The 22590-nt window shown below is 32.6% G+C and overlaps 1 protein-coding gene across 1 annotated transcript; it reads right to left on the bottom strand.

Annotated features, from left to right (window-relative positions):
- Positions 1-532: 532 nt before the first annotated feature.
- Positions 533-13216, bottom strand: LOC129870224 (uncharacterized). Its single transcript, XM_055944915.1, has 15 exons — positions 13054-13216; positions 11267-11440; positions 10071-10122; positions 9858-9965; positions 9224-9308; positions 8570-8624; positions 8064-8456; positions 6888-6947; positions 5263-5361; positions 5075-5185; positions 4666-4737; positions 4353-4469; positions 3390-3539; positions 2359-2459; positions 533-1017 (listed from the first exon to the last, which is right to left on the bottom strand). Exons 1-15 carry the CDS (start codon positions 13114-13116, stop codon positions 687-689), a joined length of 1971 nt encoding a protein of 656 aa, XP_055800890.1. The 5' UTR covers positions 13117-13216; the 3' UTR covers positions 533-686.
- Between the last annotated feature and the right edge of the window lie 9374 nt (positions 13217-22590).

Raw genomic sequence — 22590 nt, 5'->3', positions numbered from 1 at the left:
CCATATGGTATAGGTGATGCCTTGGGTTACGATACAACAACATACTTTCAGCTTTTGGTCCAATACCCATATGGTATAGGTGATGCCTTGGGTTACAATATATGGGTATAAGTGATGCCTTGGGTTACGATACAACAACATACTTTCAGCTTTTGGTCCAATACCCATATGGTATAGGTGATGCCTTGGGTTACAATACAACAACATACCATATGTGATGCCTTGGGTTACAATATATGGGTATAGGTGATGCCTTGGGTTACGATACAACAACATACTTTCAGCTTTTGGTCCAATACCCATATGGTATAGGTGATGCCTTGGGTTACAATACAACAACATACTCTGTGTAATCCACAAATAAAATCTAAAAAGAATAGGATGTACACAAACTTCACCCCAACCTCTATAGGGTAGAGAGGTTTCAGATAGACCTCTAGCTCAATAGAAATGTATCCGACGCAAGATTGTAAATAAGACGGAAAGTTTAAAGAATAAAAGCTGAAACATTACAAGACAAGTACCAGAAACATGGTCTCAAAAGTCAAAACTGACGTGACAGAGATTGCTGGTAAAAGAAAACTATTTCATTCTCTTTACATGAATTCAGTATATGCATATGAAAAAATATCACTGATTGTGAAGGTCATTTATCGAACTAGAAAACTTTACACCATAAGAAGCAATTATAGTACATCATCATCATCTTGTTGATAGTACATTGAAGCGTTGTCAACTGGTAATGAAGGTGGAGTTCCGGGAGGGATGCAAGATTCACCATTCTCACCAGCACATATACACAGAGCCTCTGCATCCCTGAGGATAGCATCTAGGTCAATATGACCACTCAGCTCATTGATAAATTTCAGTAGCGTGTCGAAATCCATCTGCTCTCCTATTATTTTGCTGCGATATCTTTTCAGAATTGCGACACAGACGTACAGGTGAAGGTGCTCACTCCCATAATGCGTCCATAATACCTCCCACAATCGCATGGTTTTTTCAAATTCAAACTCCCTACAAAAGACGAGATATCAATAAATAAACTACTAAACAAATAAGGAAAAATGAATTGAAGCAGCAAACTGGAATTGAAGCATATTTCTAGTGACAACCCAAGGCTGACGGTAAAGAAAGCGGTACAAGATTTGAGAAAAGAGAACTACACTAAAGACACCAAAAGAACCAAAATAGTAACTTAATGATAGTGTCTACCAGCACGAGTCACTATGGTTGGTAAGCAAATAAAAGAATTTAGATAAACTCATCCTTTCTCTCTCCCCATGGAGAAAGGTGCTGTTGGGGTAAAGGATGCACAGATCTTAACGCACACAGGGAAGAGAAAACCTTGTCCCCCACAGAAGTGCTGACATGGGTTGTAAAAAGTTTATTTGGTTTAATGCCTGTTTGTGAGTATCTTCGTTAATATCCACGATGGTGGCAGTTCTAGTTGAGAACACAGCTTGACTTTGTCAATTGTGAATATTTCATGTAAAGTACAAGATAGTAGAGTCTTCATAACCAACATACCTTTTTTCTAATGAAGGAACATGATAATATGTTCTCTTCATGCATTTAGCTTTATGAATGTGCAGTACTGATATAGTCAGATTAGTATGCAGGATGCAGACAAGAAACAAATAAGCTTCGGTGGCCTCTGGACACATAGAACATGGATGTGCAGGATTCAAGGTATCAGAAGTGCATTCAGGTGAACAAGAAAGAAAAATATTTTACTTCAGGTCCTAGAGCCAATTAACTGTCTATGGCTGAATCGATATACATGGTATGACAAAAGGGAACTACAGTAAGTGATGTTGCACGTTGAAAGAAAGAGGTAGGAAGAAATGGGACCAACAACTTGAAGGAGAAGCTAAAGTTCTTTCTGATTTCCACTTTATCAAATGGAACACTGAACTTTCCATCAATTTTTGTGCCGTTAGTAGGCCTAGTCTTTCTCACAATCTACAAAATTATAAGTTTCTTTTGAAAAAGGAACATTCCAAATATAAGATTGAAAATGGTAATTACAGATCCAAGCAAAAGGAAAATAAAATCATGAAAACAATGTGTCTGTAACTTGCCTTTTGAAATCTCAAAATGTCACAAGTTCATAGAAAATGGTTACGAGAAATATGCACAAAACTGGATCTAAGAAGACAGCAAATTTATAGCAAGTCTATGGAAATCTGGAATGGGCCTTTGAATCTAACTTTACACATCAGCATAATCTAAGAGATAATCAATGGTATGAGTTTGTCTTAAAGAAGAAACCAGAGCATACTCTTATATACCGAAGTAAATCATATACCAGATGGCTAATAGGATTAAAAAAAAATTAGGATGACTACTGCTTGCCTTTTGAATTGTATAAGAACCCATCGGAAGCAGAAGAAATAATTCAAGCAGTCCTTCTGTTTGAAGTAATTGTGCAGAGGGATGTCCAACAACTCCACCAACTGCAAAAACACAGCAAAAACATCATTTTTTGTAGGAAAGCAAACATTTATCAGCCCAAAATGTATAATATACTACATAGTACTCCCTTCATCCCCATTTATGTGGCACAATTCCCTTTTTGATTTGTCCAATAAAGAATGTCTACAATTCTCATTTTACCCTTAATGTGATGATTTTATAGCCACATAAATATCTTAGGTTTGCTTTAGACCACGAGTCTCAAACATCTTTCTTTTTTTCTTAAACTCCGTGTCAAGTCACACGGTGCCTCATAAATTGAGATGGAGAAAGTATATAATATAACTGGAATGCAGTGGAAGGAATGGGAACAAGAAAGAACTGGTGATGGCATGGGACTATTCACTCGCTGAACAATCATTTGCTACAAGATGCAGATAAACAGGGACACAGAGATATCATAAATACAATGAATGTGTACCAACAATGATTAGGCCTTCTTAGATAGCATGTAAAAACCAATCAAACTAATCCTCCATTTGACACCCAAAACTCACTAATTATTTATTTCAATAAAACAGAATTTTGAAAGGCACGTGCTATTTTACATCTAAGAACGGAGCATACTCAAAGTGGAGGGGTAATACCAAAGAGACTGTCAAATCCTATTACCTAGGAATTATCAGCAATTTATTTTACTCTACGGCCTTCTTAGACACCCTTGGGACATAAACACATGCCAACAACTCCTATATGGGTTTACTCTTCAAAACAAATTATTCCAGAGACAAGGAAAGAAGACAGAACAATACACATCACTCTCTGGTCCCCTTACAATAGATCTCTGGTCATGTGTTGTGTACAATCTGTCTGGGGTTCACTAGGGAGGTAAATGCTAATGCTAGAAACCTTTAGGAACTGGCAACAAGAGAGCGGAGAGGGGGAGAGAGAGAAGGGATGAGGGAGAGAACCTTTGATAATGCAAAAAGCTGAGAGTGCATTCCATTTTGGTCACGGTTGAAGTTTGGTCCAAGTCGTTCCATCAATGCCACAAAGCACCAAAATGTTTCTGATTCATCTCCCATAACAAACAATATTGGTGAAAGGAGATCACTCATACCCTGCAATTCAATTCGAGAGAATTGAATGTTTGTTTATCAATCAGCGAGAAACCATGAAAAAAGGTAGAGATATTAAGTTGCACAGAGAATATTTGAGCAACAAGGGCTTCCACAATAGGATAGAGAGTGGTACCATGATCAATATCACACCAATGAACTGTTTTTTTTTGGAAAGATGAGAAAATCAAATGACAATGAATAAGATAGGCTTGGTAATATCAGATTGGACACGTAACATAAATTAAAGAGAATCTGAACGACAGTGTCTTCCAACGATCAATAGAACAGTTGCAAAGAAGGTAAGTATCATGAAATTTGACAATGGTAAGTAATAGACTTGCAAAAGATGATATAACTCTTGTTGCTTCATTATGCCAAAAACTTATTATTTTTCAACTTAAAGCAATCTGAAGGAGAAACTTTAATTTGAAAATCTTCTGACAGTTAGAATAGAATAGAAAAAGAAATTAGAACTTTCTAGTTTAGTTTTTTTTTTCATTTTTTCACAAAGTTATTCTCCCAGAGATCTATTGATGATGTCTGGACAACATTAACATCAATCTTGGACTGGGTGCAACCTTCAAATAGTCAAATGTTCAAGCTCAAGTCATCCTATGTTGACCACAAACTGATCAAAGAGAAAAGGAAAAAGGAAAAAAAATGGGTAGCAACAGGCGAGAAGGATAAGAATGCCAGAAATTCAAAAACATGTATGTAGCAGAGATGTCACATATGATTAAATTGATTGTTAAACAGCGTGAACATATTGATCAGCAAAGAAGCACACATATTAAGATTAAAGGAAAAAGTTACCTGACAGTACCCCAAATCAAAGTTGTAGAATGAGTATGTCAGCAGTATATCACGCAAACATTTAATGTTTGGGCTGTCATCCTCATCGTAGAATGAAACTGACCGATCAGTCCTCACCTTACATATCAAATAAGAAAGAACAAGGGAAAAAGAAGAACAAAAATATCAGTTTTTTCCTTATAATAAAAATATTAGTAACTAATAGTAGAGTATCACTGGTTGTGAATTGCAAGGATGTAAACATGCATCTTGGTTCTCAAAGACTCAAACAAATCAATAATAGGCCAGCGAAATGGACAAATTTGACACATACCACATCTTTTTCAATGAGGCCTTTCCTCTCTCGGAATTTTGTAAATCTTTTTGCCTGCTCCTTAGAGATGCTCTGCAGAGAGACATCGGTAAACATTAGAATTAAAATTACATTTTTAACAAAAAATATCTCAGAGACATCTTCTTGTCATGGGAGCCTTCCGGACAATAGGAAAACATAGGGATATGCTTCCCAAATGAAACAAAATTACAAGAGCATCAAAACAGAAGTTGGAAAGAAAAGGATCTTATAGCACCTTAACTGATCTAAAATTAAATTACCGCCTACTTATTTGTTACAAGTGATAGCATTTTGCTAATTGAAGGAAAACACCTACAAAAATTGAGTATATAAGGAATCAGAAACATTTTACTTTTCAACCGACCCTGCCCCTGAGAATATGACAAACCTTCCACTGGTTTTTTATCGTTTCGTATTCCGACTTTTTGACAGACACAAGGTATTCCCTCTCTGCATAAGTTGAATCATATGAATGGTATCCCAACAGAAATCGCCACACCTGCCATAAGGAGACATAAGTATATTCATGCTCAGAGAGCTGGATGTGGGGCGGAGTGGATATTTACAAGGACAAACCTCTTTACGTAGATCTGGTTCGACTCCTCCGTAAAATATTCTCTTTCTTACTGCTTCTGAGTCTGTGACTCTCCCTTCAGAGTCCAGGAAAGTAGACCACTGCATAAGGAGCAAAATATGAGGAACTTAGTCGTGAATGCAATCACAAAAATAGTCTAAGATTAGAAAAACTACAATTTGTTAAAATCCATGCAAGAAAATTACAAATGTAGATGTCGTCGAAGACACACAAGATGTGCAGTAATTGACAAATGACAAGGTAAACCTTGCCTCTGGATTAACCATTGTTAGAACAATCATGCTAAGAAAATAATACACATTTAACATTACCAGTTTCAAAAAAAAAAATACACATTAAGATAAGAAATTAGAATTGTATTGGAAATATATCTTGTCCATTGAACACAAATTATGAGAAATTAGAAGTGTATTGGAAATATATCTGCTCCATTGAACACAAATTATGTGCATGGATCATATAGACTCGACTCTCTAATTTTGATAGACAATTGATCTCAGACAATAATTACACTCACTGAATGACGATTTATTAGACATCATAATTTTTTTTAACTTATAGATGCAACATTAACAGTTAGGCAAACTGTCTTTCTTGGAAAGATCTGTTTTGCAAATAATATACACACGCACATATACACATAAAATTATTGAAAGTTTTAAAAAAAACTAAACAATCTCAAAAGAAAATCACAAGAACCAATATATTTTTTGCATTTTGCATTTCGATGGATCATAAATTTTAAAAACACATAGGTTCTCCCAAAATATTTGAGAACATTCTGAATTGCATCAAAATTACTAATTAAAAGTGTTTGAGAAGACTAGCTTTGAACATGGACAACGTTACCTCCGCAAAATTTTATATAGATGCAATCTTGCAAGAGATCGTCTATCTCAAAACTAGTTCAATGTCCTAATATAGCATAGTTTAAACCAATGACACTAAACGTCATAAGAGTGTCACTAAATGATTAGCTTAGAGACACAACGCTCCCTTTTTTATAATTAGTGACAGTGGCCCAACACTGATCAGCTACTCATAAATATTGGTCTGATGTTTAAAGTTGTAACATTCTATTTCTGAAAAACATTCCCGTGAAGAAGCACCACTAATCAGTTTAGCTATATCACGCCTTCAATGAAGAATTCATAGGAATCCAAAAGACATATTTGACTTGAACTTCACAGAGAGAACTTCTTTTTTTAAGCAAAGAAGGTTTCTACATGATAAATAGAAAAAAATACAGAGATGAGGTGGTTTACTAATGCTACTTTTAGACATAATAGGAATCCCTTCTAAAACAATGGTTACAACATAAAGATATGCAAGTGGAAAAATTGATCACTCTGGGATCTGTCACGAATCTGGACATTTGCATACTCTAACAAGAAAAGTTGAGAATCTATGACACAGTTAGCACAATGTGAAACAGTCTGCTTAAAACTCAATGATTTTGGTTGCTTCATGGCAAGTGATCATGACAATTAAAACAAAATGAGATAGACATGAAATGAACGTTGAAAAAATTTCTTGAGCCTAGCAGCCTTTGTATTAGCATTTAATAAGTGCAAACTGAAAAGTAGACAAAAAGATAGTCCTCTACCTCTTCTGCTCCCAAGGGAGGCTGCCGTGGCTTTCCCCATACTAGTGACAGTTTGTCAAACTGCAGAAGAAAAACTGGCATAGATTAAAAAAAAACAGAAAGAGGACTAAATGCAATTATAGCTTGTTGAAATACTAAAAAAAGAAAATGAGAAAAGGAATCTTGAAATAACTCAAGCCAACCTTGCTAGAATTTTTTACAAACGGATGAAGAGGAGGGGAAATGGCAGAGGGGATTAATCTGGGGAGGGATTAATCTATGGGGAAACAAACCCCCACATACCTGATTACTTTGAATCACCACCCTTGCTAGATATATTCAAATTGTTGGTAGCTTAGGCAATAAACTGTTATTTTTATTTTTTGTAAGGATCTTAGGCAAGAAAATATAATTTGAAAAACAATCCTCAACACATAATGGACTAGTTGTTTATGACTAGGGCACGCTGCTGAAGGAAGCACATCTTACATATTTTTTGTCAGTAAAAAAACATATCAATCATTTCATCCTTCTCTATCTGACCTGGAGTTGGGCTAAACATGCATTCCAAAACATCAAGAAAGGAGATTGAATTCATCTCTGTGGTTCGGTTAGGAAAAAAATTGAAGTCAATTTTGAAGGAAGTCATATCACTCAAGGTAAACATGAAAGTCAACGGGTTGAAATTGAACTCTCTTTTTTCCTGATAAATAATGAGTGAAGTAGCATTATTTCATTATTAAAATGTTTCATCTTTCCCATACCACTGATGTCTAATTATTTCTGGACAGTACATTTAAAAGTCATGTCGACTCATAATATAAGGTAAACTGATTTTCCTATAATTAGATCATGAGTATCACTAGATTTTACCATTTTGAGAAAAGGATAGCCTTTTAGGAAAATCAACAAAAACACCAACACTATGACTGCACTAAGCCACATGCCAAACTAACTGGCCGACGACTATATGAATCCTCTTTGCCCGTAATGGTCCATATGACCCTGTTTCACTCCAATACAAACAGAATGAATTAATAGTAGGAGTTCTAAGGTTTAAGCCCCATAATTATCCCTACACTGACCTACACAGCTATAATAAATGTAAAAGGCTTCTGGAAAACCCCGGACTACCAATGTAAGTGTACAACATGACTAACCATCCGATTAAAAGTTAGTTATACATAAGTTTCTCACCTCCAAGGGATCCGCAGGCACTGGAACATCCTCAGGTAGCTTCTGAGCATCATTAGATTCAGCAATGCGAGGATAATCATGTGTTTTTTCGTCATGCTTCCTCCTGTCATTAGGGATAAAACCATCTCCCTGAGCTTCACGAAAAAGTTGTGATGTCGTTTCACGAGCAAATCTGGTCACAAGAGAAAATTTCTCTAGTACTTGAATTGACAAATCTCGAGCAGGATCATTATGTTTTTGTCTTTGCCTGGCATTTTGTTGAGCAAGTGCAGAATTTCTATCAAAAGTTTCCCCATCCGTCCAGCTAGATGGGGATTCACTAGCTGCAGCTGATGATGATGGACTGTTAGTTACAGAAACAGCCCTAGGAAGTTCCAAGGAGGAGAGAGTTCTCTGTAAGAAGCAAATCAACGCATGAGCAAAAGTGAGGATTCATGAATCATGATGAAGCTCCTCAGAAAAGCTGTTAAACTGGTTAAACAAGTGATAGATCAAACTGGTCACACCTGGAGTGGATCTTGAAAGTCATTGACAAGAAATACATTAGCATCATCGGCTGACCTGGAAAAACACAACACACCAGTAAGAACGGAATGACCTTCATCCCAAAATCAAGTTATCTCTCCACTACTAGTTCATTGCAACAAGAGATATTGGAACGATAACATATTGAGATCCCAAATTGCTAGTAGTATGATAATATATACGTTTTGACAGGCTAGCACCAGTTAAACTTGGAACGAATTGGGAGTTGGTATACCTGTAGTTCAGCTACTTTAAAAAACTGAAAAGAATTCATAGTTGGTGTCCTGCAATTCAGCTGGACTATCATTGAATGTCAACCTAGAGGTAACACCACACTCTAGCATTTGGAAATGACCTTACCCTTCCATCTACCGCATGGTTATATTTTTTTCGAAAGTCTCTCTCATCCATCAAAAGAAAGAAGCAACTTATTAGATCTTTCATACAACATGGCTTTTGATTTATTTACTGTTATCGGTATCATTAATTACCAGACTATCTAGTTTTACTTTCTACTCTCATTTTATGAACTCTGACCAAAAAAAGAAAAAGAAAGAGATAAATTTGGTTTGTTAGTAGAATTGCCTAGTCATGACAATGACGAAGACAATGCATAAAAGCACAAATAAGTCCACCTCACAAGATAAGCATGCTGCTTAATTGTTGCAAGAAACTCCCGGACACCACCATTGTAGAAATAAAGCGGAGGAAATGCTAGTCCTGCAAGTGATGGATGTAGAAAGTAAACTCAAGATGCAATAGCGGCATTCAACAAACTGACAATATGATGATAACAGAAAAATAAAAAATCCGCTAAAAAGCTAAGGGGGAAATATCATAAGGTAGGTAGCATACAAGAATCTATCCATCAAGAGAACATACATAAGCCTTATGAAATTCCAAGAAGAACTGAATTCAATCATCATATTTCCTGGGGGAAGGGGGGGGGGGAGATGTTGGGTAGTAGAATATGCCTAACTACACCAAATGAGACAGGACTCATGATGATATCATAGCATTTTTCTGAAACAAGAACCACCAATTAAGCTATTCTAAAACAATGATGATTAGAGAGGATCGTCAAAGAAAGTAAAATGTATTCAGAAACAACAGAGAATGGTTAAAAAGAAATAACTTAATTCAAATTGATATTTCATACATGCCAACCACTAAAATGAATTTGTTGTGTGATACACATTCCATAGAACAGCATTTCTAATTTACTATGATGAAACAGAATCACTAGTGAAATAGAGCCCCATAAAATACCTGATGACAAAACTACAATAACATATTGCCACCCCAGGGTGGGAGTGTGTCGTCGAATTGATCTAACATCCGAGAATGGAATTGCTCGTATAGTGTAAAGACTCTTATCTGCACCAAGATGTAAAAGGAACAACCATTACACAACAGCCAATGGAAAATTCGCAGCACAGAGTTGCTCTTTCCTCTGCTACATTACAGATAATTGACCCCAACCTTTTTCAGACAACCTTGCACTCGAGCTTTGCCCTTTATATGGAATCCAAGTCTGTCACACAAAAACCAATTTATTTCCAAAATCACAGGGTAGAGTCAAAGATTTAAAAAGTGTTGCAAATGTTAGTAATACTCCAAACCCCCTCCCCCACCTCCCCAATCCCCTCTCCTTCTCCTTGTTTTATGTGACAGCAAACAGCAAAGCTGGAAACCTTTTCTTAATTAGAAGTATACACATTTTGCTTTGTAATTCCATCAAATTTTTCTTATCAGGTAAATGTATTTTCATTCCATCCTTCACTTGTAGGGAAGGATCGACGCTCCCCCCCCCCCCACACACACCCAACCACCACCACAAAATAAGTACTTCCATTCATCAATATTTTAAAGAACCCATCTCTTTACATCCTTATACACAAAAGGCAAAACACAAGGAAACGTAATTTTATAACAATGGAAATTTGACCATCTAAGAACTGTCTCACATCCGTCTACATATTATTTAGGACTGAATATGCATCACCTCCATTCATTTTGTGGCACATTAACCATGACTTGAAAACATTCACATAACCTCCTAAGGTTATGCACCAAGAGTTAAAATTGGTTTCTCTTTCCAAACTATCAAGCATCAACCAGCACGTTCACCTAAAATGAGAGTTGAGCCAGTTGTGAACCTACTCTCCCTCCAAAAACACCACATCTTGGACCAAAAAAACCTTCGCCATTTAAAAATCTAACCAGGCAAGAGGAAAATAATTAAAACCAAAACAAAAGCAACAGAGAAAAGTCAGTGTTCTCCCCTTGCACCTCTCTGTTGTCATCCATTGGAAAAAGAAGAAGAAGAAGAATAAATAAGAATAAGAAGAATGAATGGCAATGAAAAGGAAAGGAAAGGAAATGGGGTATTTTGTCACTTTGTCGAAGCTTTTGATAATTTGGGAGTATAGTTTCACCTTAGTCAAGGTATAACACAAACCAACGTACTTGAGAAGATAATCCGTAATTAACACTAATATTTATTAATGTTCGTCTCTCTCTCTAGACCAAATTATTTTCAGAAACTTCAGAAAGCTTGAAACCTTTGCAATAGGAGAGCTTCAGATTGTGCATAGTAGAGAAAGGAAAATGATCATTGTCTGTAATCAAAGATTTGAGATTTTAATTCACAATACGAGCATAAACTAGATGTATACCATAAACAGAGAACCTCCTTGCTTGATCAGTTTTAGTCGACCACTGATCCTCTCTGAGGCATACTGAGTCGGATGAATTGCCACGTTATCTTTCACAAACACTATTTCAGCGCCTTCCTGATCACCTGATGAACTCTGCTTACTGCTATCGCTCCTATTCATGCTCGCCGAACCCTAATGCACATCCCCACAGATGAGAAACCAAATTCAATATGCCATTTCATATTAAAAGAAATTTTTGACAAGAATCATTTCATATTTATAATTAATATATCAAACAAAAAAACCTGCTTCCCCTCCACACATCATTAAGTGGTCATGCTAGACATAACATAGTTGTGCATGATCATATTATGAGATTCTGCCATATGAGCTGAGAGAATCTTGTTTGTTCTCCTTCATTTCTTAATTACAAAGTAAATGGAAAAAAATAAACAAGTACAAAAGTAAACATAACCACCAGTAGAGGCTGGTAAGATTCAATTCAACATTTAGCTTGTTCGGGTGTGATTGTTTAAGAGCTCTGTGATTCAAATTAACTTTACACTGGATGAATTGCGTAGTTGACATTGATCTTTAAAAAAGATTGTAGGTACAGTTCGCACGATATAACATGGGATAGATTCCATCGATAGTCATTAGGAACTCTCAGAACTCTATTAAATTGATAGTCTATTTAAGGATACATGGGCAGTTATTAATAGAATTCCTTGGTTATTTAGGCCAAGGCTTTTGAACACATGAAAACTAAACCAGTGCTGAAAATTAACCAAACTGAATTGATGAAGCTTGATTGGGTGCTGATAAATAGCTGAACAACAATCACTGACAAATAGATGAACCACAATCACTAACGAAGGCATAGTCTGCTTAATTGGTTTTGACATATAACCAAACCACAATGACTAAGGGACAGTAATTCTATAGATGATCTGCTTAATTGTCATAATAATTTTAGGCAAATTACAAAGCATATGCTCAAATTTGACTTCTCTGAATAAACAGTATAATCACCAGTTAAACACAGTTCACCTCAAGTAATAAGGAAGGTATCGCAATGCTAAAGACGCCTGCTTAATTGATGCTGACAAATAATCAAACCGCAATGACTAAGGGATCCTAATACTATAGGCAGTCTGCTAAATTGTCAAAATAAAATCCGGCAAATTACACAGCATATGCCCAAATTCAACTTCTCTGAATACACAGTAATAATCAGCAGTTAAACACAATTCACCTCATGTCCTCAAAAATCAATTTTGACCTCAAAATAACCACAAAAAAAATCGGCAATTAATCAAAAAAAAAATGCTCAACATAAAATCAATTAATCCACATAAACTTTAATAAGCATTATAGAGTATTATTTATGATTTGAAAGTAACGATGAGATAAACATACACAGTAATAATCAGCATTTGATCAAAGTTCACCTCAAAAATCAATTTTGACCTCAAAATAACCACAAAAAATTCGGCAATTAATCAAAAAATATGTTCAACACAAAATCACTCAATGCACACAAACGTAATAAACATTGAGAAGTACTAATTTACGATTTGAATATAACAATGAGATAAACAAACACAGTAATAATCAGCACTTACACACAGTTCACCTCAAATCCTCAACAATAAATTCGGCAATTAATCAAAAACAAAATAATCTAAACATAGAATCAATCAATGAACACAAACGTAATTAAACATTGAGAAATACTAATTAACGATTTGAATACAGCGATGAGATAAACATGATTTTGCTAATTGTGAAATGTGATTGCTTACTTGCTGAACAGACGCAGCGTAATCGGCATCGTCGGAGAGATCGTGAACGTCAATTTCATGCATCGCCGGTGAATTAACGGAGTCTTTTACCGGGGCGGTGTGTGTTGGGGCGGGGGGGGCGGGGGGGGGGGCGGGCGAAGTAGAAAGCTTCTCTTAGAGACGAAGGAAGATGTGAGAATGAACAGCTGACGGTTTTCGTGTGTGAAAGAAAAAAACAATTAGTTTTTTCTTATTCGTTATATATATTTTTCTTTTTCTAAAAAAAGAAAAGAAAAATTCAGATCAAAATGTATTTCACCTCTGTAGTCAATAAAAACAAATTTGAATTTTGACTTTTAACATTCTGATATATAAAATTATCGTATTAAAGATTAACTATTTCAATTTATGAGAAGAAATTTTGAAAAATATCCATCTTATTTTCCTCATCATAACAATATATATATATATATATATATATATATATAAATAACAACCCAGTAAAATCCCACAACGTGGGGTCTAGGGAGGGTAAAGTGTATGCAGACATTACTCCTAACAAGGTAGTACGGCTGTTTTCGAGAGATCCTCGACTCAAAAGAAGCATAAAAAGAGTTATATATATATATCATCAACTATATATATATTTTTAATCTGGATATTAATTATATTTCGTCTATTCTATATTAACTGAATTTCTAAGGTAATGCACATATTAAGAAAAATATTCAAGGATATAATGTAAACCATATTTTCTTTTATTATCTTTTTGTTTAATCAGTCTCATAAAAATGATTAAATGTGAAATCATAAATACAAATAGTCTCGGAGTATAACTTTGTAAATAGTGTAGTTTAATTCGTAGAAAATTACAAAATTTCATTAATGGAAAGGATAAACATGGAAAAAGATTCAAACATTTCTCTTGAACTTTGACCAATTCAACTATTTTAAATAATTAAAAAAAGCTCTAGAAATTCAGTTAATATAGAATAGAGGGAGTATTTATCGATGCACAAATTATCTTGTATTTACTATTAAATCTAGTAACTGAGAATTCAATTTTTTTTTCTAGTTTTTAAATTGTAATGGCGTCTAAAATAGTTGCATGATTAAGATAGGAGGCTTAATGATTAAGTTTATGCCTTTAATCATGTTTTAAATTTTGATGGTGAATTTAATTTGATCAAATAATGCTTAGAATGGATCAGTTTGGCAAGAATTTGTTGATATTCTTGATGGAAAACATTTCTAACATATTGGATATAAAATTTTAAGTTTATAAATTTAACAAAAATAGCTTTCTCTTGGAATACAAAATAACGTTATATATATAATATGTTAATTCGGTCCATGCATTTATTAGTTTTATAACACTTATGATATTTTAATGTCTTTACACCTACTATAAAAAGAGGTAGAATTGCCTAACGAATTTTACCAACGGCCCAAATTGATCAATTGGTAAATTACTAATACATTAGTAATCGATTTTTAATCCAGAATTTAGCAACTAATTGCTAACGGATTACAAATCAAATATTTTAGTTGCTACAATTGATGGTAAAAGAATGGCGCCTAATCTTGCAACAACTTAGCAATGGATTATCAACTAAAATATTACCGATTGATATTTTCAATTGGTAACATTATCAACTAAGTGCAATTCTGTTGGCATAGCAGAAAAAATAGAGAATAGTTCAGAGGCGAATTCAAAATTTAGACATAAGTGTTCACATTGTATAATAAAATTATGAGTTCATACCTATTATTTTATTGCATTTTCCTAGATTTTAAGAAAGTGTGAAGATCACTTATTGAAACCTCTCTAGAGTTGTGATCTTTTGTGCTATTCTAGGAGGTAAACAAGCCCACATTTCTGCAGCAACTCGAGTTTGTTGGGGGGGGGGGGAGATTGTCTTTTTTGTCTACACAAGTTGACAAGTGACTTTGGCCTAGTTTCCATTCAAGATTGAAACATACTCATCATCAACCACAAAATCATCAACATCAAAATTTTCCAACTAAACATACTCATCATCAACCACAAAATCATCAACATCAAAAATTTCCAACTATACTCCTTTGACCCCTTATTAATACAATGCTTTAAAAATTGTACCATTCTAGGAATTGAGAATATATGTTGATTTCCCATTTGGAGAATATTTGCTTTGTCTGTGTAGGTAAGATCATTAAGGTTTGTGGTGGAGTCAGAAATTTCAGTAAGGTAATTCAAAAAATAAAGAAGTATTTATACGAATAAGTGAAGTAATTAATTCAGCATCTACTATATACATAATAAATCATTTTAATCTTGTATATACAATATGATTATTTGAATCCTCTTACATCCTCTAGCTCTGTCACTGACTAAATCGTTAATATTTCTAAACAATTGACAATACAACAACATAAAAACTACGAGTCATGATGCACGTGCACAGATGAACACATGAATTAAATGCGTTAATATATTTTGTATTAAGATGATTCATTATAAATTGATTGATTTTATGATGGTTATCGATCAACTTACCATAATACCTCCCTCCTTTATTCAAATTCGAAATTCATGACAACATGGGCAAGCTTTGTTTGAGTTGTTAAATTATTGATGACGTTAAATCACTTATAATTATATACAAGTGTATGTGTCTTTCAGTCGAGTCTAGATAATTAATTTAAATTAGTAAATATTCTAAAGATGAATATACGACCATCTCAATATAAATAAATGGAAAAAGAAACTATGAATGCCACCCTTCCCTTTCAACCATAATTTTTTTGTCAACTCTTAATGTGACAAAATAGAAAAGGGTAATCAAAGATATCTTTCTCAGACCCCTAAAAAGAATACGTAGTTATTAAGAGTTGTAGCAAGAAAAAAGACAAAGCATGGGTTTGTATGGTCAATAAAAATTATTCTTTTGTAAAGTAATCAATTGATTGTTTGACTAAAGCTTTACAAGTTATTAGCAAAGTATGATTTGCTTTTGCTCCTATTTTAATGGACGAGGCCATCCCCACCATGCCAATATATATAAAAGAAATATATAGGAAAATATAAACATCTTCTTAAACAATAGTTTGCAAATTATACAGAAGATGCAAAAACACATGAAATAATTTCGTATGAGATATCACATATTACACCAATTTAGACAGTGAAGTATGAAATTAAGAAACCAAAAATTAAACATGGGTGACTGTTTTCCAACCTTTTTAATCAAGAATACCAAAGACACGTATTAGTACTTACGATAAGCAATATATAAATTAGTATTGAGAAAAAGCCCAAAATAGTTTCTTATCTTTGGGTTAAGACTCAAAGTCATTCTTGAGTTCTCAATAGTCCCTCATGTTTGCAATATTGATGCACTTTTGGTCCTCCCCCAAACTTTTGCCTATTTTTAACATTGATTTTGTCCACAATTTAATGTATGAAATGTTCAATTGTCTTTTTATATATTTAATAGAAATAATAATTTCATGTGAGCGAATGTGAGAAGAAAAATATCTTGTTCTGTTTAGTAGAAATATTATTGCAGCTATAATTCGAGAGGTTCATCACATCAATTTTACGTGCAATAGTACAAGATTTTCTTTTCTTGCAACGTCATATGTTAAGGTTTTCTTAGTTAAGCTACAATAATATTCCTTTTAAATAGGATAAGGTGCTCTTCTTCTCACCTTCTCTCACGTGGAGTTATTATTACTACTACATATATATAAAAAGATGATTGAACATTCCATACATAAAATTGTGGACAAAATTAATTTTAAAAAATAGGTCAAAGTTTGGGGGAGGACCAAAAGTGCACCAATATTGCAAACATGTGGGACTATTAATGCTTTATGTCTTGAGTCTTAACTCAAAGATAATAGACTATTTTGGGCCTTTTCTCAATTAGTATTTGTTGATATATTCTAATGAGTAAATAGTTTAAAAATCCTCTAAACTATCACCATTTTATAAGTTTCATATCTAAATTGTAAGTGTTCACATATGTACGTTCATGAACTCATATTAAAATACTCCTTAGAGAATTATGACAATGTTATGTGAACATTACGCTTCAAAAGTTTTTCCAAAGAGTTTCAAGTGGCAGTACATGTGAAAAACATTGGAATGTATAGGTTAAAAAAAGACCTAACTCATCACCATTTTGCGAGTTTCATACCTAAATTATTGATGTTCACAAAAACCTCGTGAATTATCATGAACTCATTATGCCAAGTGGACTTACTCACTTTTAAGATTTTCTTCATTTTTTACGCACCTCTCAGCAAGTTATATACACATTCAACTGGGTTTTTCCTTAATCTAATGTGAGTTATAATCTTAGGAAGATAACAAAAACACCTAATAATTTAGGTGTAAAACTCACATAATTAATAACAACAGTATAGAGATCCAGATTTTAACATATTCACTCTATCTTAATTTGTATTCTTTCTTATACAATGCATCTAAGGGCGTGAATAACGGTCAATAAAATACAAAAATGAGATGAAAATCACAAAAGAAATGGAATCCAAACTCTAGCAAAGGAAAAATGACTTAGTAATTTTTTTTCTATTTAAATTTTAATAAACAAAGTTATTCGATATTATAAGTTTGAAAGTATAAAACTATGAAAAAGGGCAAGCTTTTGAGTATTTTTTTCATTATTTATTTCCTCTTTTATATATATATAGTCTCTTTCCTAGGATCTGATGTTTAAAGTGAAAATTGAAAGTAATTAAATTGAGTTTTCAAGGCGTGGGGCTGTCTGTTTGGTTAGTGGCACGCCTACATAATCTCCCCAAATCATGAAAAATAAATTAAAGAAGTTGATATCTTCGAAACAAAAAAAAAAGAGGTGATGTGGGGTGGTTGGCTTTTAATTTGAGACTATCAAAAATCATTTTTAAAAAATGGAGAAGGGGACAAATCCACATTTGTTGGCATTAAAATATTGTAATTGTGAAAAGATAGAAAGATTTGATTTTAAAATGATAATAATTTTATAAATTAGTAGAGAATTGAGAATCTCCGTGTCACAAGTTCAAATCTGAATTGATAGAGTAGAGGACTGAAAATCTTCGTTCCCCTAATTCCAATTTGAATTGGCAGAGGAATGAAAGACAACAATCCTATATAAATCAGTGTAGTACTTATGATATAAATAAATAGCACAAGACATTATTTACTCTATCACTGCATGAAGTTAAACTCTATTACTCTATCACTGCATGAAGTTAAACTCTATTGGTAATGTACATATCAAGAAGTGTTGTGGTGGAGTAATGAGAATGTTTCATGATTCAATTATTTATAAAAGCTACGAGAATATTGTTTTAGAAGGAAAAAACTTTGGTAATCGGTTTCTTTCCTATGAGAAATTTATGATTTTCCTTCAAGATTTAATTATGAATTCACAATCTTGTTAATCGAAAGCTTAATCTTTCAAGATTTAATCTTTTAGCCAGAAATCTTTAATTTGAATTTTACTGAATACAAAATTATTTTTATTAACGTAAATTTTCCTTCACAAATTTAAATTTTATCGAATTTAAATATAAATATCGAGATACATGAGGGGAGCATAAAAGTGGTTAACAAAACCAAGAGGAGTGTCTCCTAATGAAGGCTCAAGGCAAGGCTCATTTGGCGCCGTTGTCTCCGCTCTGTGTGTTTGTGAAAAAAATTTAGTAGTTATAATTAGTGTGTTTTTCTTTGTGTGAAAAAAAAGAAGAAGATAATATTTACAAAAAAAAAAAAAAAACACTTTTTAGAAACTTCTTTTTCTAGACACTTTTACTGACATTCTGCACACATGTTTCCAAGATTTTTCTTAATTCCTCTTGCTTTTGTTTCCTTCTACATGGGGTTCTCAAATATTAACATTGAAATAATAAAAATGTTTAAGTTGTAGTATATATTAGTACAATTTAAATGATCATTTGAATAACATGGGGTTCTCAATAATATTTTATTTTTTTATATTATTAAATGGTTATTATTAATAAATATTTTCTAGTAAGTCTTCTTAATACGTGTGATTTGAAATCTAGAAAATAAATTATCTACTTATATAATAAATAAATGTGAGTGTCAACAATATAAGGATAGCCTCCTTAAATTATTGATTTGTAATGTTAAAAATTAGATATGTTGCTTGATATATAACAAGTAAAAGCTTGACCAATATAATATACCGATAATAATTTTAAAAATAAAACAAGATTATTACCAATTAATTCATTGACAGACGACAGTGCATAATATATATAACTTACAACTCTATACTAAAATATATAAGAGTTTAACTTATACAACAACGGTATAAAGAAAAGTATACACTATAAAGTTGAATGCCATATTAGTTTAGTATGATTAATCATGCATGAAATTAAATAACTACTGTTAATTAGTAGTTTCAAAGGTAATTAGATAAGCCAACATAACTATTTCATTCTCTCTGATCATATGATTAATGACATGCAAGCGTGATCTGAAAGTGTGATTATTAGAAGAATAACAGTCAGAAAGAAGAGGGTTTAATTTACCCTTTACAATAAAAAGGGGGTCTCTTTTGGATTTATTTAATTTGTTAAGAGAATATTTCAGGTGCATGCCAAAAAAGACTTCTTTTTTGTGTGTGTGTGTGAAAGCTTTGAGTTTAAGTTGTATAAATTATTAGCGTAAAGAATTTTTTATATTATGAATCGTTTAATTAAAGAAAATTTTACGGCTAAATTTTCAACTGGTATATAAAGGCAAAATCTATAGATAAACAGAAAAATTCTTTATTAATTTTATTTGGAGACAGATAATTAATTTTTTATTATTAACTATGAGTTTTTTAGAGATAGATTAGTGATAAAATTCATAGTTAATTTCTGTAATTTTTTGTAGTGTATATTATATGATACAAAAGGTAAAGATAATCTGATAGTGTAAAAAAATTCTTAAAATGACGAATTAATGGTGTATTATAACTTAAATTCGTGATTTTTTTCTTGGGTGTAGATTGTATTCCTTACTTTTAACTTATTTTTATCAAAGATATCAATATTTATGACTCTTTTTTATATTGGTACAAATTTTGATACATTTTACTTCTTTGAAAACAAAAAATCTGTTTTCGATCAAATATCATCATATAAATTGACACAATAAATATATTTTAATTAAATAGGATATAAATAAGCATGAAGAATCCTAAAGCAAGTTGCTACCTAATTTACATCATTTCCCTCACATTCTTTCTTCTCCTTAATTCTCATCCCAAGGCAACTATTAAAACCCTACACTTTATACATCCTTCTTCTTTTTGCCATCATTTCTTTCTCTTTTCCATCTTTATATATATGGACTTGAAGTTTTATTGGTAATTCATATTTTTAGAACTCAAATAGTTATGCATGTTATTGAGTTTCCTCTTGTATATCCTCTCTTCACTTCATGAATCTCAATTGAAAGTCCCTATATATTTTCATCACACATCCAATGAAGTAGGTGTTCTCTCTCTATGTAGCGATATTTCCATGGCTTACCTCGAGAGGTAAGCTATGAAAGTATTTTTTTACTTATTAAACAATAGTCTTCAAGAAAATCTTAATTTTGAACCCTTAGAGCCATATATAGTAGTATTAGGTTTGAGCTCTTAGTTCTAATTTCTCAAGCTTTTTGTAGAACCTCATGAGTTAATCTCTTGTTCATCCTTTTTTGTTTTTCTATCTTAATATTTATATTGAAGCTTCAATTAATCCGGTCAGATTCACATTACGTAAGGTTTATTAAAAAAATAATCTCTTTTGACTATAATTATTTTCATTTTCAAAACTCAAAAATCTAGCTAAATTTTTTAATTAATGATAGTAGTTGATAGTTAGAAGAACTCTATTCATTCTATCACAACCCTCGGTATATTAGCTCTTCTTCTTATGGCTTTTCACATATCCACTTAGGTCAAACATCAAATTAAAAAGAAGAAGTCTAAGGGGCTTGTAACCAATCCAAAATAAAAAGTAAAAATTACTTCACCATGTCAATGTGTCTTTTTTTGAAAATTTAAATAGCTAGTCAAAATATTTTGAAAAAACATTTAAGAAAATAAAATGTCTTTTTGTTGAGAATAGAAAGAAAATAAGTTTTATAAGTAATATTTTATGTTGAAAATAAGTCTAATTATTTGTTAACTTACTAAACATCAGAAAATAAATAAGAATATCATTATTTTAGAGAAAAGCATTTTTAATTTTCACTGGGTTATTGTTGTTGTATACCAAATGCATCCTAGATGTTTCTGAATTATCATATTGCTCTCTTGTGTGATAAATCTAAGTTTATTTACGATTAATCCAATTTGACCTCCAATTAGGAAGTTCTTAGTTTGTTTCTTGTTAATTGTAGTGTAATTGAAGTCCTTGGAGTAAAAGTGATCAGAACAGAAATCTGATGGGGTAAGAATGGAAGAAGCGATGTTGGTGAGGTTCAATCCGAAGACGAATTTACGATTTGTTTTCGTAAAGAACGATCTCAGATTGAGCCGCGCCAATATCACTTTTTGTTTTTGTTTTTATTTCCCCGTCTGTTATTCGATATTCACATTGAAGACCGACTATATCCGAATTTGCGGGTTACAATATCCATTTCTGAAGACAATCCAACAAGATATATTCAATTTCTTATGGCTCGAACACAATATCGCTTCCTATTAACATTTTATTCGTCCATTTTTCTTGTCCATGGTAAGTTTACATTTCTCTAAAGGCTTCTCTTTTTTGCTGTTTTTGTTCTAGATAATGAAAATCATAGTTCATCCATATTGCTAGGTTTAAATTGTTATATTTGATTAATTGGATTTAACATAGATACACAATTAATATCAAGAAAATTATATATTATTAGTGTAACTTAATATATCTAGCGTATAGCATGCTATATGCCTTAATATTTAGAGATAATTATTGTTACACCCCCAAAAGAAATTATTTATTATTGGATACCCATTACGTTAATTACCTTTTATTTTTAACTATTTCGCGCATTTGATACCATGAGAGTATATAATATACTCTCATGGTATCAAACAATTTCACTGAACCACTATCTCTTCTTTCTTGATACCATCAGAATATATTATATACTCTGATGGTATCAAAGAGGAACATGGGAAGGGGCACTGACATAAATACACGGTTGATACCATGAGAGTATATATATATACTCTAATAGTATCAACAAGAAGAGACAATGCTTCAGCAAAACTACTTGATACCATCAGAGTATATGTATCAAAGAGGAGTAGTGATGATGACGTCAGTATGACGTCATGCACAAAATTAAAAGGAAAAAAGTGGGATAAGATGATAAATATTTTAGGTCATGAATCTATTGAGGGTAAATAGTTTGGATTGAGTCTAATTTAAATAAATAGTTTCACAATTGTTCTATTAGGTGTAATTTTCCCTAATATTTATCACCACATATAATTCATTAACATATTATAAAGGAAAAAAAGGATGAAAGATTTGGATAAAGTGCAAAATTATTAGAGTTTGTTA

Source organism: Solanum dulcamara, chromosome 10 (genome assembly GCF_947179165.1).
Source record: "Solanum dulcamara chromosome 10, daSolDulc1.2, whole genome shotgun sequence".
Taxonomy (NCBI): Eukaryota; Viridiplantae; Streptophyta; class Magnoliopsida; order Solanales; family Solanaceae; genus Solanum; species Solanum dulcamara.
Note: the sequence above shows the minus strand (reverse complement) of the source record. Positions and strands in the feature narration are given on the sequence as shown.

Bases quoted from the DNA above. Each gene is read 5' to 3' on its own strand.
- LOC129870224 (XM_055944915.1), bottom strand. From the start codon at position 13,116: ATGCATGAAATTGACGTTCACGATCTCTCCGACGATGCCGATTACGCT. The intron at 9,309-9,857 runs GTATTTTATGGG...CATCACTTGCAG, and splicing joins TATTGTAGTTTTGTCATCAG to GACTAGCATTTCCTCCGCTT. The intron at 8,457-8,569 runs GTGTGACCAGTT...TGCTTCTTACAG, and splicing joins ACTTTCAAGATCCACTCCAG to AGAACTCTCTCCTCCTTGGA.